This window comes from Aspergillus alliaceus (assembly GCF_009176365.1).
Source record: "Aspergillus alliaceus strain CBS 536.65 unplaced genomic scaffold BDW43scaffold_33, whole genome shotgun sequence".
Classification (NCBI taxonomy): Eukaryota; Fungi; Ascomycota; class Eurotiomycetes; order Eurotiales; family Aspergillaceae; genus Aspergillus; species Aspergillus alliaceus.
In genome coordinates, this window is record NW_022474716.1 from 240,992 (window position 1) to 254,611 (window position 13,620).

The window sequence follows — 13,620 nt, forward strand, 5'->3', positions numbered from 1 at the left end:
TCCGATATTATTTCGTTACTCTGACAGGTAGACAACCAGTTAACTGTGTTCAAGAGTGTAGATAATTTTGTATACCTGAAGTGCCAAGGTGGTCGAATGAGCACTGAATAAGCCAAATCACGCCATCGGCCTGAGGTGACTCTAAGTGGAATTTAAGTAACCCCATCAACCTACTTTAATTCAACCTTATAACAAGCCATAACGCCTTCCCCCTTCCGAGGATATTCGACGCATTAAATAGCGAGGATGAATCAACAATGATAGTATCTCCATCCCAAATATCCCGTTATTCCAACTATGGCGGTGGCCAGTGCGCCCAGGTTTAACATGGCCGCTTTCACCCTGGGCCCTACATAGTCCTCAATAATTCTATGAAACTTGTCCGGTTCATTACCACGGGGATACTTTTCCTTGGGGATTGGTACATCTAAGAATGGGCAAATCTGTTCCCAATCTAGACCGTCCTCAAGTGTGATAACCAAAAGCCTATCTTTGGGAAGGGCCGCCTTTATATCCCGAATGCTGTGTTTCCGGACGGTCAGTGATATCCATGTTGGTATAAGGAGAGATATGGATAGGAAACTACTCACTATTCTACGTAGTTCCTCCGGAGAGCTGCTTCATTGTTCGGGTGGCCTGGGTTTGTCCCATCCGAATACGCCCAGTACATCACTTGAGCCAGGTGGAAAAAACAGCCGAGTTCGGAATCAAAGCGCTTAAAGACATTCATCGGCAACATGTCGGCCTGCGTTACAGCCACGCCAATGGTATTATTAATGGACTTCACCCATTTGTCGGGATTGCGCTCGGTTACGATGAACTTCACGTCGGGGTCGTCCACATAGCCTTTTAGGGACCTAATGCCGATGTAACTTGGCATCTCCATCAAGCACTGGGCATTGTTAGGATATACTTTGGTTTTCCACTATAAGGGCACGCAATTTCAGCATAGGGGTCTAACTCACGTCATGGTTGCCGATCCACCTTTCGAGATCCGGTGTCTCATATCGCTTGATACCTGAAAAACGATTGTGGTGTGCTGTTATAGCCTCCGTGAAGACCTTCATATGAGGCTTTCTGCCCTTGAACATCAGGTCGATCATGTGATAAGGAGTGTATCCTAGCATTTCCAGAGCTTCATGAAGGCCCAATGTACCTGTCCTGCGGTTCCTCAGTTAGCTGGAAAAGCACCCTTTACCTTGCGATCAAACAAAATTAATCTATCCTCTCCGGCATGAATAGTGCCTCACCTACTGCAGCTGGCCACAATGAGCCGCATTTTTTTCTTTTCCGCGGGCGCGGCCAGCCTGTCAATTTCGCGCGACATAGTTGAGCAAATGAAGTCTGCGGCGGTCGCAATTAAGAGGTAGGAAAAGCGAAGCCTTCAGACCAGAGGAGGACTTTATCTCTTATTTATGGCTCCCCACTTCGCTGTGCAGAGTTCTTCTACCCCTCCTTTTTTCCAAACTGTTGTGGCCGCCCGTTAACAATCCGACCGACGATCCATGGCGAATGATATTCATGCTGCTAGTTCTTAGCGCACCTCAGTTACGTAGTCTTCTAACTGCCCACGGTCATAATTTCACCAATCTACGGCCTTTTATTCGTTGCCGTGGAGAAATTTATTCTTCTGACAGCGGCCTGTGGGTTCCGACGCGAGGCTAGTTTGCCGAGTGCAACAGTCTGGCATGACATGGAACTCATGACTAGAGTGTCAAGTTGTATCGTCAAAGACCACTTTGGCGGCCTTGTCCACAGTGGGGACTAGCTGGTCGCAGCCTTACCACTGATCTTCCGGTCTTCCAACCCAAAACAGATACGTAATAGCTTCAGCCTTTTCTCATATGTTCAGTTCCAGAACGGTAAAACGTTGCACCAGACGGAGTAATGTACCTACAAAGCTAGAGCTATCCTTCCCGGGGGTTTTTCTATACCCTTGACCAGGAGCCATCGTGAAGACAACAAGCCTAGTCACTCAACTTAACATGGCATCGCAGAGTCTCCAAACTATCCCAGAGGCCTTATCATTTGCAACTTACGTTAGTTTATGCAACCCAAGAGCCAACGTTTGACCTTCTTGACCCGCTGCTGATAGCTTTGGCTCACTGGCGCCGAACTTCCGGCGCGTATAGACTTACTTATCTCCTTCTTAATATCCTTATCGTATTTTAGGGCTAAGATATCCAAGTTGAAGCAAGATTGCCTCAGCTAGAGATATACCCCATTGCTCATTTTATGTCGACGATTGTGCATACTAAGGCTCCAAGTTAAGAGCAAAAAAGAAGAAAATGAATCGACGGTACTTTCTCTTTATATCGCTGGAATAGCTAACTCCGTCCATACCTCTCCTGATCGTTGGTGGGGGATTCAATCAAACACCAGAATTTCTTGTTTGTGCAAATATAGTGCGGCAACAAGCCACGTAATAAAGCCACTTTGCAGTTTATTGTCTCTTACAGAATAATCCAGTGGTTTGTCACCTATAGTAAATGACAACTTTAAGCCTAAGGAATTCAAAATCTTTGGACGATTTTATATATGTAAGGTCCCGCTAGCTCGCTATGAAGGGTCGCTCGTAGGATAACTCTAATTTAATCTCAATATCGTCTTCGATCTAATAGTAGGCCTTCTACTGGTTCTTCTAGCAGCATATGACTAACTTCTTTTAGACAGGAGCATGTCGATGCTCTAAAATGTGCGGAAATATATTTTCCTTAGAAATATACCTCACTCAACCGACAAAGGCGAGATATAGATAGCTATTAATATAATACTCTATATCTAGACGGTCCTAGGATTATCTTTTTCCTATTGTTCTCTAGGAAGAGAAAAAACATACAACAGCCGGGATTCGCTGGTGGTCACCCACCCAACTACTAACCGGCCGGCGTGTGGCTTAAGTACGGCTGAGCGGACGGGAAGCCCTGTTCTCCACACCCTATGGTCGTATGTGCTTGATTTGTAGAATGAGGTAATTATATAGCTTAGAGACAAGGACGCTTCTAAATTTCGTTGGTTTAAAACTGGAAATTACTCTTATGCCAGCACAAGGATCCAGCACCACTCTTGATACTTAACTTCTTCACACATAGCATGGCCAAGGGTGTATTAAAAAAAATTCCAAAAATCTGTAGCCCAAAAAAAATGCACTGAAATAACCCCTTAAATATTCCTATATCTTCATCCTGCTGTAGGCCAGTATCATCCTTCCTAGAACTTGTTATCGAGCGCAGACACCACGGTCCCAGGCTAATGCATAGGAATGCTAATCTTGATAAGTTGGCTGCCAGGGTGCCAGTGATCTGTTTGGAGTTCCACTCACCTTTAGAAGATCTGCTACAGTTGCTCTCTTAGATAACCTGATAATGTCCTCTACGAGCAGTTCTATTATTCTATAAATTATAGATATCTTATCTAGTCTCAAGAGCGAGTAAGCTATTAAGTAAATAGCCTAAAGATTCTTACTCTTCTACTATCTCCTTGATTCCCTAATCAGGCTACTTCTGATATTGACTATAGAATCTATTAATAACTAGATTATTTTTAATATATAACGGAGTATCTAGAGTTTCAGATAGTATTATATACCGCAGGACTTCTTGAACTGGCAATATAATTAGAGATCCCAGCTTAGGAGTCACTACTATTTTTGTAATATTTACTGAGAATTAAGGAGTTATTCCTGACTTTACTTTAATAAGAAATTAAAAGTTATTCTTGACAGCATAATTAGGCCCGTACATTGTGCCTGTTCTTATCTAATGCTGGACGTGCCGCGCCGCTTTTGAGTCGTATGGGGACCCAAAACTGTTCAGTCCGCCGTACCGGGTCAAAGACAGCCCAAGCACCCATCGACCCCGCTGCGGCTTCGACCCTCTGATTCTGTTCTGTTGATCACTACCAGTCTTGGAACCTCCGAAGGCACTTTATTCCCTGCCAACGATCCGCGAACGTGATTCGCAGGATGTTTTCATACATTGATCTAGCACAGGCATGTGTATTTTCCATTTACTCGCCAAAAAATGTTGGAATAAAGTGTATACGTAGTAATCGGCAACTATGGAGACACTGATGTATTCCTTAACATTCAAACCTGATTCCCATGCGATCGATGAATCCGCCTAGAAATTGCCGCTCCTCAGGCAGCTAAAAATGAATCCATTGCCGACTCCATCCAGCGGATAAACTGTGCGAATTTCTGAACCTGGTCTCTTGATAAGGAGTCGAGCGTCTCCTTAATTCGTCCCTCATCACCTGGCTGGGGCACTAGTCGGCCGGACTCGAAGCGGACAGGGAGACGGTCGAGCGGAATAACATCCAATCGTGGGCCATCTAAGATTTCGTCAAGCAGTGCAGGGTCGTATATAATCATCTCCTTCAAATCATAACGGTAATGAGGTCTCGCTTGCGCGAGACGTTGAAGGATCGCGAACATATTATTTCCCAGCATCGTTAGTTCGAGAACCTGCGCCTCAGAGATATCTGCTTGACCCTACGGACAATTAAGAAACGGTAATCAGCTGGCCTTTGCAGTCAAACAAGGGTAGGTCATTAGGGTTGAGGCACACCTTTTGTGGTGCGGACTTCGTGGAGCGTCGACGGTTCCGTCTCCCCATCTTCGAAGTGTCAACAACTGGGATAAAGGGACACAATCTCTCGGCTCTCGTCTGGGGTTAGCGCATACCCTCATACTCTTTCAAACCACTCTTGGAGTCACCTTGAGTATCATCATTGCAAGTGCGGTGAAAGCCTTCGCAGCTACTTTCGTCCCGCACAATGTTCAGACGACTAGCGTTACTTACATCCTCATTAGCGCGTTTTCGAGTTCTGCCATTGAACTCGCCGTCTCTAACGCCGCAAGGGCCCTGGATAAGCCTGATGTTCCCCTTATGATCATAAAAGACATGTGTGTCCTATCAGCAGAGAAATACTCCTCCAGGCTTGAGACAGTCTCCACTTGGAGACGATCCAGCCAATGGCCGTGCCCCTATGATCGAAGCCACCAGAAATCACTATCGCGAATACAAGAGAGGAGGTGATTCAGCAACACAACCATCTGCTACAGACCGCTCCAAAGGCCTACACTGTTAGTAGCGGCTGCAAGGGAGGCACCAGTGCATTGGCCGTGGTCCAGACGCGAGAATTGCTATTCTAATTGGTTGGCATCCCAGTAAATTCGCCAATAAACTTAGGGAAAATCCCCTCCCAACAGTCATGCTAACTGTAATCCTGAAGGTTTATATAGAGGAAGATGGAAATCAATCTGTTCTCTAGGAGATTATTTCGTATATAAAGCTCTATAGTTTGCCTTATCAAGCCTCAATTCATAACTATAAAAGAAAAAATAGTGCCGCGACCCAACTTGTCAAATCACTTAGCATAACACCCAACCTGCAACAGTGCACCTATCACGAATCCATTGCGTCGCCTCGAACAACTTATCCACATTCAGTGTTCCAATCCCGCTCTCTACCAAGAATCCGCAGAGCTTCATCCGTAGATACACCGGCCACCCGGGTATACCCCAGAATTATGACACTAATCCCCTTGCGGCGGCTGTATCGATTATCCTCTTTATGGTCTCTGGTGTCTGCTTGGGCCCCAGGGCCAGATAATTCCAGCAGCTTTCCTTAACGATGCGCTTGCGTAGTATAAGTTATTGGAGGTGAAGCTGGCATTGCCTGTAAGTTAATCCAGTGAAGCATCAAAGAACACGTCCCTGTATTCGGTGTCGGCATTAACTAGCTTAAATAGGGTATTCCCAGTGCCCACTACTATGATTAGCCGCCAGGCAAGCCCATTGCCGGTCCTATTCCAATATAATAACCAGCCACCGGCATGTAAGGGGGCTAGTTAATCTATTACCACGGGCCAGAAAGTATGCCTGTCGGTCTTGATATTAATCAGGAGTGTTAGGCTGGCATTAGGAAGTGTCTTGAAAACTCCAGACCTGGAGACAGAAATATTGGCGCCCTGATTTATCCGGGTGAGGATTGTGATCAGGGGCTTAATATATAGAGACTGTAGAGTGCGGTCAGCTGATAAGGACAAGGTTTGGTGGCCTACCAGTAGATTATGGAACATTTTATCTAGCTATACATCTGTCTCTACACCTATATAACCAGCGGTGAGCGCATCGAACAGTGGGACCTTATGCCAGTAGTTATTGTGTGAATAGCACCTGACGGGTGTGATGCCCTGGCTAAAGTTCTTGGGCTAGGGGGATAGCGCTGTAATGGAATCCAATGGCTTTTTCCAGCTGTCTTGTATCTGCTGCAGCCCATTCGCATGCACGGGAGGGGTGAGCCTGTCAACAGAGACCATGCTCAGGAGAAACCATATACTAAGTAGCAACTAAATCAATGGATGGGATATTGGAAGGGAAAGTGGATAAATACAGTACAACCAGAGCCACACAGATTGTGACTAGGAGAAGGCAGCGAGCCACATGGCTGTAGATTACCCTTCTCTGTCCTGTGACCGCGAGCTCTTAACCGCGGGAGAGGCAGCAAAGAGATCTCATTAAAACTAACACTATTCTTAATAGCCTGTATGGTGCTATATGTGACAGGGTACTCTCACGCCGGCTGTTGAGGCTAGATAGAGAGTGGAAGGGTAGACGGATCAGGATTATATTACTCAGAGTTACTGCTTGGCTTGCTAGATGCTCCAGGAAGAATACTGGCTTTATATTTAAAAACAGTTGTCTAAGTAAAATCCCTGCACGGTCTGTCGTATGGGGAGCTGGATGCGGCTGGTCGAAGATCACTCGTATTGTGCCTGTTATGGTCAAATGGTTTTTACTAGTGATCCAGAAGGGAAATGTGGTATAATTGGTAGAGGTACTACATGGTACATCGCTTCCTAATCAAGTGTTTCTTATTTTCGCGTAATATTTCGCCCTTATGAGACTAGAACTGTCTTCCCCTCCAACCTAGGATTAATCTATTGCTTTACGAATTCTGTATCTGTCTACCTCTACCTTGAAAACCGCGTGCTGTATGGTCTGTTGAAGGATAGCCTACCGAACCTAGATATACTGGGTAATACCATGTCATTTAGTTCTCGACTTTGACCGGGAAAAAAGATAAAGGTAGATTAATCAGGCCCGCACAGCGAAATAAGCCACTCGTAACATCGGAAACTTTGCGTACTCCCTCTGGCGAGGACTGAAAAAGGTGGATTCGGTATCTTACACAGCTGCCTAGCTTCCTGGGTCGCAGCAACATATGGCGCCTGCAGGGTAAGAGGCGATCCTTCCTGACCCAGTAATCCATGTATTGTAGCCTGGGATGAATCTCCGTGAATCTTGACCCCTGTTTAGTGCTACCAATAGTACTTGGAACTCACTTCCTAGTCTGCCTGGCTGCATATTAACCCTGGATTAGCCCTCCAATTGTCACTTGATAAAAGGATCCACCAGCCTGGCAGAGAGCTCTCTCATTCATCCCAGGATTTCAATCCCGATCCACTTGACGTAGCTTCAGCGTTTCTCACGTTGGGTAGAACACTTCTGGTGGGAGTAGTCACAAGAGCCGACACAGCCCTCGAGCATTGGTGTTTCATAGCAGAGACTTTTCTAGGTCTATTACATTCTCTATACTACCCTTACAAGGATCACCAACACTTCTTCACCCACTCTGATTCGCGCTCTGAAGCCATGGGACTAGAATTATACCCTACTCTGGTTATGATCGGGGCAACGAGCTACCTAGTTGGGATAGTGCTTGAGACTTTTCTAAGTTCTACTTCCCGCTCTCGTAGGTAACATGTAAAAGTCGGAAGTTGGTCATGTACCAGGCTAATGTTTAGCTATCACACTCTTGCCCAGAATGTCGGGTCCCGGACTGTAGTATTCTAAGTCAAGGAGGTCGCTGTCGTTGCACCACTAGTTCACAAGAAATTGTACTTTTTATCAGTAATCTCCATCTTCCCGCCTCCCACACTGTGATAGGATAAACTTAAAGCAATCGGGGGTGGGATCGGCCGGCTCTGGAAGTGGTACTTAATCTTAGGCTAAGAGAAACAGGATACTTTTCTATAGTGCCCGATGTAGGAGTTTACAACCCCTGCCAAGTTGTCAGCCTACAGGCATAGGAATAATAAGTCAGAGAACAAACTAAGCGCTGAGTTATATAGGCAATATATATATATAATACTCTGATTGATATGTGAGGAGATGTGGTTATCTTATTCAGAGCATATATAAACACTGGGTTTATAAGTATAATCTGAGGACCTTTTTACACAAAATTAAGCTTAATAAGATCCTATCTTCTAATATATATTTTAATCTAATTGCAGTGCTAGGTTTAAGAGTGATATCATCACTTATAGTTCCCAAGGTACTTGCTAAGTTGGGGAGGCTATTGGTAAAATGAAAATGGACCTCTGAGGGATATTTTCACATCACTGACAACAGAGTCGCATGATCATATTTGTTGAGAGAATAATGTCTCTATTATAAAATACAACCATAAAAGGGCTGATTCACCGGGAGAAAGAAGAGGAAATGAAAATGCCTTATCTAATTACCCATGCTATAACCCCAGTAAATTGTGGAGTATGTACTGAAATGAGGCCGTGGCACCATTATTTTACAGATGGTTGATTTCTCTAACCCAATTCTTGCAAGAACCATCACTTCGCCTCCTGTTCTGATGTATGCTCTAGACCCTGGGACTAGCACACACCTCCTGCCCAGATTATGATTGGGGTGATATATTACCTAGTTTAGCATAGTGCTTGACACTTCAGGTTCCGCTTCCTGGGCCCAGCATTACAGCATACCAGAAAAGTTCGATATTGATCATGTGTCAATCATGCATAACTATTATTTATTTTCCAACTGTATACTAAACTCCGCTCACTGCTGTGTTCCAAACATTAAAAGCCCTTAACCTCCACTACCACCCCCAACAATAGCAAGGATCCATTATTGGCTGATAGGTGGCACTATACAAAAGGGCAAGGATCATTGCCTGTATTATAATAGTCCTACTTAGTCTTAGGAAGCTAAGGGCTAGAGATAGTACTTTCTTCCGCCCTACCTGTGAATACCAAGTCCCTTACTACATTTAGATGGATATCTTGCGAAACCCAATACATAGTGCGGGTGTCTAAGATCCCTGCTAATAACGAAAAATCATCAGGAAGCGTCGACTATTCCTAGCCATCTTCTCTTACACAATTGTCCCAAGAAAAAGAGAAGCCGCGGCGGGAGGAAAAGTAGCCCATGAACCCCTGTCAATAACAAATGAAACGCATGAAATCAGAAAGAGGTTGGGAAAGAATGTCAGGCCATTCTGATGACCTTTGCATCTTAGTATGTTTCTGATTAATTTAGTTATCATTCAACACTGTCCAAAGAGGACTTGGTTTGTTGTCTTGTTGGTTTTATATGCGTTTGGGTTCAGCTCGCCTCATGTTCCGAGCCGGTCCGCTGAAATCCTACCTATGAAATTGGAAGGCGCCTGCCCAGGTTTCTGATCCACAGACTAATGCGTCGCTATCACACCCTCACCCAGAGTGTCGGGTCGGGAATGTAGTATTCCGGAGTAGTTAGAGGCCGCTGGCATTGCGCTCGGTCACAAAAACGCATACCCCTCACCAGTATTTCCCAACCTTCCACCTCCAACGGCTTGGCAGCATGGACTTTAAGCAATTTAGCTTTGGGATCGGTTACCTCTAGAGGTGGTCTCTATTCTCCATAGTGCCAGATTTAATATTTTACACTCCAGAGAGTCTCAGTCATCTGCGCGAGTCCAGGCATATCTTATGGCCAATATGGGTATAAATACTTTGATTGACATGCCAGGAGATGTAGTTGTCTTTTCCAGAGCTAAAGCAAACACTGACTTCTCAAGTATAATCTAAGAATCTTTTTACAAAGACAAACTTAAACAAATTCCTTTCTCTTAATCATGCATTTATTTTACCTTGCAGTGCTGGGCCTCATGGCAATATCATCACTCGCGGCTCCCAAGAAAGCTGCTCAGGAGGGCATCAATGTTTTCGATGCCATGGCCAAGTTGAAATCAGGACCTCATGTATATGTCCACATCGCGGACAACGGAGTGGCACGAGCTTATGATAAGAATTAATCCGTTATTGACTATGTTCCCTTGACCAATAACCAGCTTAAGCAGCTGCTCGCGAACCTTCTAGAGCCATGGAAGAAGGAAGCGGATCATTTACACGCTGTATTTGATGATATTGACGGATGTCAAGTTACAGATAAGAAAAAGTTACTTGACCCTCCTGCTGAGCTTCGAAATCCCATGCCTCATCAGGCACCTCAGTCTAAGAGCGCTCCCGACCCTCTTCAACAGTCTGACTATTACTGCAGAGGCCAACTCTGCAGTGATGATCCAGCTTGCCAATTCATGGGCTGCAGAGTCTGTTATAGGGTGGATATGACCTATCCAGGAGCACCAGGTTTTTGCATTTAGTGAAGCATACTTTCTGTTGCCCTCGCACCTTGCCACCTCCATAGATAGGCTAGTACTTCCCACAGTTGTTCCAGTATCTTACTCCTTTATAAACGATGGTCTTACACACATCCTAGATGGTACAGACCTATCTTCATTCTTCACTCATCTCTTTGCCGAAGCCTTCCTCAGATCTAGTCAAAACCAGAGCCGTCGGATCTGTGCAACTGTCTAAATGACCTTTATAAAAGGTGTACGCTGAATGTTTAGATGTGAAGGTCCAATGTATCAGATTGTCCAGATTGAAATGGGTTATATGTGTGATGATTGTTCCAGGAGTCAACACCTTGGCGCCTGAGGCAGACATTGTTTACTCACTGGTTACATGCTCACCACTCAGTGAGTGTGCATTTCAACTAACCAGCTGCCTGTGAATACCTTCACCTGTTCCCCATGCTTTGTTTTCTAGTTGACTTGCCTACCAATGCCATTTATTGTACTTCACTGAGTTGTCATGATTGTATAATTTAATTCACCTAAGAATAATGGACAAACTGTATCAGAATCCTACAGATTTGCAAGTGATAATTCTAAACGAAAATATAAGTTAGGTTTTAGTGGCAAGATGAGTGCATTGAGTGGTGGGTGTCCAATGAACCCGTTGGTAAGGTATAGTACAGACATATGAGACATTTGCCTGAAGAGGTCATGTGTATAACTAGGAAAGTACCTTGTTAACAGAGTAGCTTAAAGGCTCTCTTATACCCCTGTTCAGGGCAAGTGACAACTGGTCATCATGTGAGCATTTCCTCTCCGCATTAGCTCTAAGTATCAACTTCCCCTCAGGTGAGCCACACCTCTCAGAGAAGTCTTCGCCTCCTTTCAACTATCCTCTCTCTATTACACAGTACAACCGAGAGATCCCCATCATATCACACAAACAGATCACTTGAATCATGTCTTGCATTGTAATAGTATTTCTGACAGCTTGCATCTGTACGATACTGACACCGCAATAGAAAGACGACGAGCCATCGCCCTTTCCACTCCTCAGACACTCACCATCAAACAAAGGCTTCACCCACCTTGCTACTGATGGAGTAATCCGCAGTTTTAGCTCAAGTGGCGAGGTAATAGATTATAAGCAATCAAGCCCGGCAGAAATTATAAAGATGCTGGAATTCTTTGGAAAATATATGGACCCAGAGGCTTTTGAGGAGGTTAGGAAGAAATTTAAGGGTGTGGACGGCAGAAATGTGACTGATTTGGAGCAACTACTTCATCCAGAACCAGGAATTTGTCCAGCGGAATTCAACAAGTAAAGATCACACGATTTTTGCGACTTCTATCTGCCTGTCTCGCCTTGTTTCTATATCTATTTAGTAGCCGGCTAAGCCGGCTGCGTTATTTTGGATGAAGACAATCCTCTCTGCTAGCACATGATTTAGAAGCAATAAAGCTTGTATTGCTACTTTGATCCTTCGCTGCAATGTAATAGAAACTTGGGGCTAAGCTAATATGTGATGTTATATGTCACAATGTCTGTCAATCCTGCCTAAGAGTAAGAGCTTAAAGTACTCTTCATTTTCATTTCATTATTATTAAACCAGGTAGGGGTCGGCATGAATACATATTCATAAGATTTGGAATATTCGTATTTGCATTCGCATTCGCAAATTTCATGTTGAAGTAGGTCCAGAGGTATAAAGTTATTATTCTCATCATGAGGGGCAGGTGGACTGCATATATACAACGTCGGCTGCTGTATGCCGAGGTGGCCGTATGGATTGTGGAGTTGCCATCTGCAATTGTGGACTTGTCCCAGCGTTAGGGCCGTCGAGTATAGGACGTGGCATCATCAGCGCACCACTCTGCTGATTCTGACGTTTTTGAGCCCTCCTTGTGCTGCGCAATTCTCGGTTTTCCAATTCACGCATTTTCCTTTGTATGGTTCTTACTGGGCGGAAAATGCCAAATTGGCGAAGATACTCCTTCACCTTTTCCGGCCAGTCCAAATCTTGGTGAGCGCTCAACCAAGGCAACAAACAGGACTCTTCTTCCAATGTCCAAGGAACGAGACTGGCCTCGCGAGAAGATATAATGCATTGCAACTTTGAAGATATGAGTTGTACATCGCTAGGATACCTCTGCGGTTGATTGACGCGGCTGATGTGAGAGCTATCGTGTACCTGTGAGATATCGCTGTATGTCCATCCTGGTCGGCATCACTGGTACTTACATCTTCTTGATCCAGCGTCGGTTGTTCTTGATTCATGTCGAATTGCAAGGGAGGGGCTTCCATTATAGCAGACCTACGGTTGCATGAAGGTGCACGTTAACATAGGGACTCTTGTCGAAGGAGTTTGAGCATTTCAGTTTGTTCGTTCAGCAACTCAACGACGTGATGGTTCCGGTCAATAACTATTAGTTGTCAGACGCCTATACGCGGCCGGTAACTGTAATAATTCAGATTTACCCTTACTCTGTATGCAATCTGATCCCACCTGGTCAAATCTGCGACGATAGAAGCAACTGTGTCTAATTCAACCTGGACATCGTTTTGATGCGGCCATGGGATGGCCAGATTTTGAAGAAGACCAGTTCGTAAGGCCGCACAATCGGACTCCGACAGCTTGATCATCTACCCTAGCGTGACACACTGGTAGGTGCCGTCGGGCTTTCTCTGAATCTCTTTGGGATCAACGTCTCGAACAACATGCACCCAGCTAAGATTGAAGTCTCCACTTTCAGCGTTGTTGGCGTCTTCAAACTGAGGACTTTCACTTGTAAATGCTCGTCTAATAATTTCCTCCAGCGCGTCAGCTTTCAGCTTAACTCCGAACTGGCGTGCGAATATCTCGCTTCTGTCAAGGACACCTTGGTAGGCTCTCGACAATGCATGGGCGGCTTTCAGAGTGTCTGGATGAGCTTCAAATCGGTGTAGACGTACGCCTCTACGGTAGGTCAAAAAATCCAAACAAATGAGACTAACAGACCGAACAGGAAGCCACCTCATCGCTCATCGATCCGCATTAAGAGTGGCGATGTTGGTCTAGTTTGCCTTTTCATTGCCTGTAGATCACATCGCCTGTATCGCGTATGACTGCAGGAATCCCGAGTTGAAGCGGAAAAGCGCTCTTGGCTGCTCAAGACTTCAATCGCCAACCGAGGAGTATGACTGGGGCGGATA

The 13,620-nt window shown here is 45.0% G+C and overlaps 3 protein-coding genes across 3 annotated transcripts; 1 reads left to right on the forward strand and 2 right to left on the reverse strand.

Annotated features, from left to right (window-relative positions):
• Positions 1-251: 251 nt before the first annotated feature.
• On the reverse strand, positions 252-1,581 carry BDW43DRAFT_320670 (uncharacterized protein; the record flags this gene model as incomplete). Its single annotated transcript, XM_032049130.1, has 4 exons — positions 1,251-1,581; positions 966-1,161; positions 591-892; positions 252-522 (listed from the first exon to the last, which is right to left on the reverse strand). Exons 1-4 carry the CDS (start codon positions 1,325-1,327, stop codon positions 252-254), a joined length of 846 nt encoding a protein of 281 aa, XP_031898485.1. The 5' UTR covers positions 1,328-1,581.
• An 8,342-nt stretch (positions 1,582-9,923) lies between these two features.
• BDW43DRAFT_301590 (uncharacterized protein) lies at positions 9,924-11,752 on the forward strand (the record flags this gene model as incomplete). Its single annotated transcript, XM_032045075.1, has 4 exons — positions 9,924-10,076; positions 10,140-10,330; positions 11,153-11,156; positions 11,450-11,752. 4 exons carry the CDS (start codon positions 9,924-9,926, stop codon positions 11,750-11,752), a joined length of 651 nt encoding a protein of 216 aa, XP_031898486.1.
• Positions 11,753-13,071: 1,319 nt separating this feature from the next.
• BDW43DRAFT_312870 (uncharacterized protein) lies at positions 13,072-13,446 on the reverse strand (the record flags this gene model as incomplete). Its single annotated transcript, XM_032047458.1, has 1 exon — positions 13,072-13,446. The coding sequence occupies one exon, from the start codon at positions 13,444-13,446 to the stop codon at positions 13,072-13,074; it is 375 nt and encodes a 124-aa protein (XP_031898487.1).
• Positions 13,447-13,620: the final 174 nt, after the last annotated feature.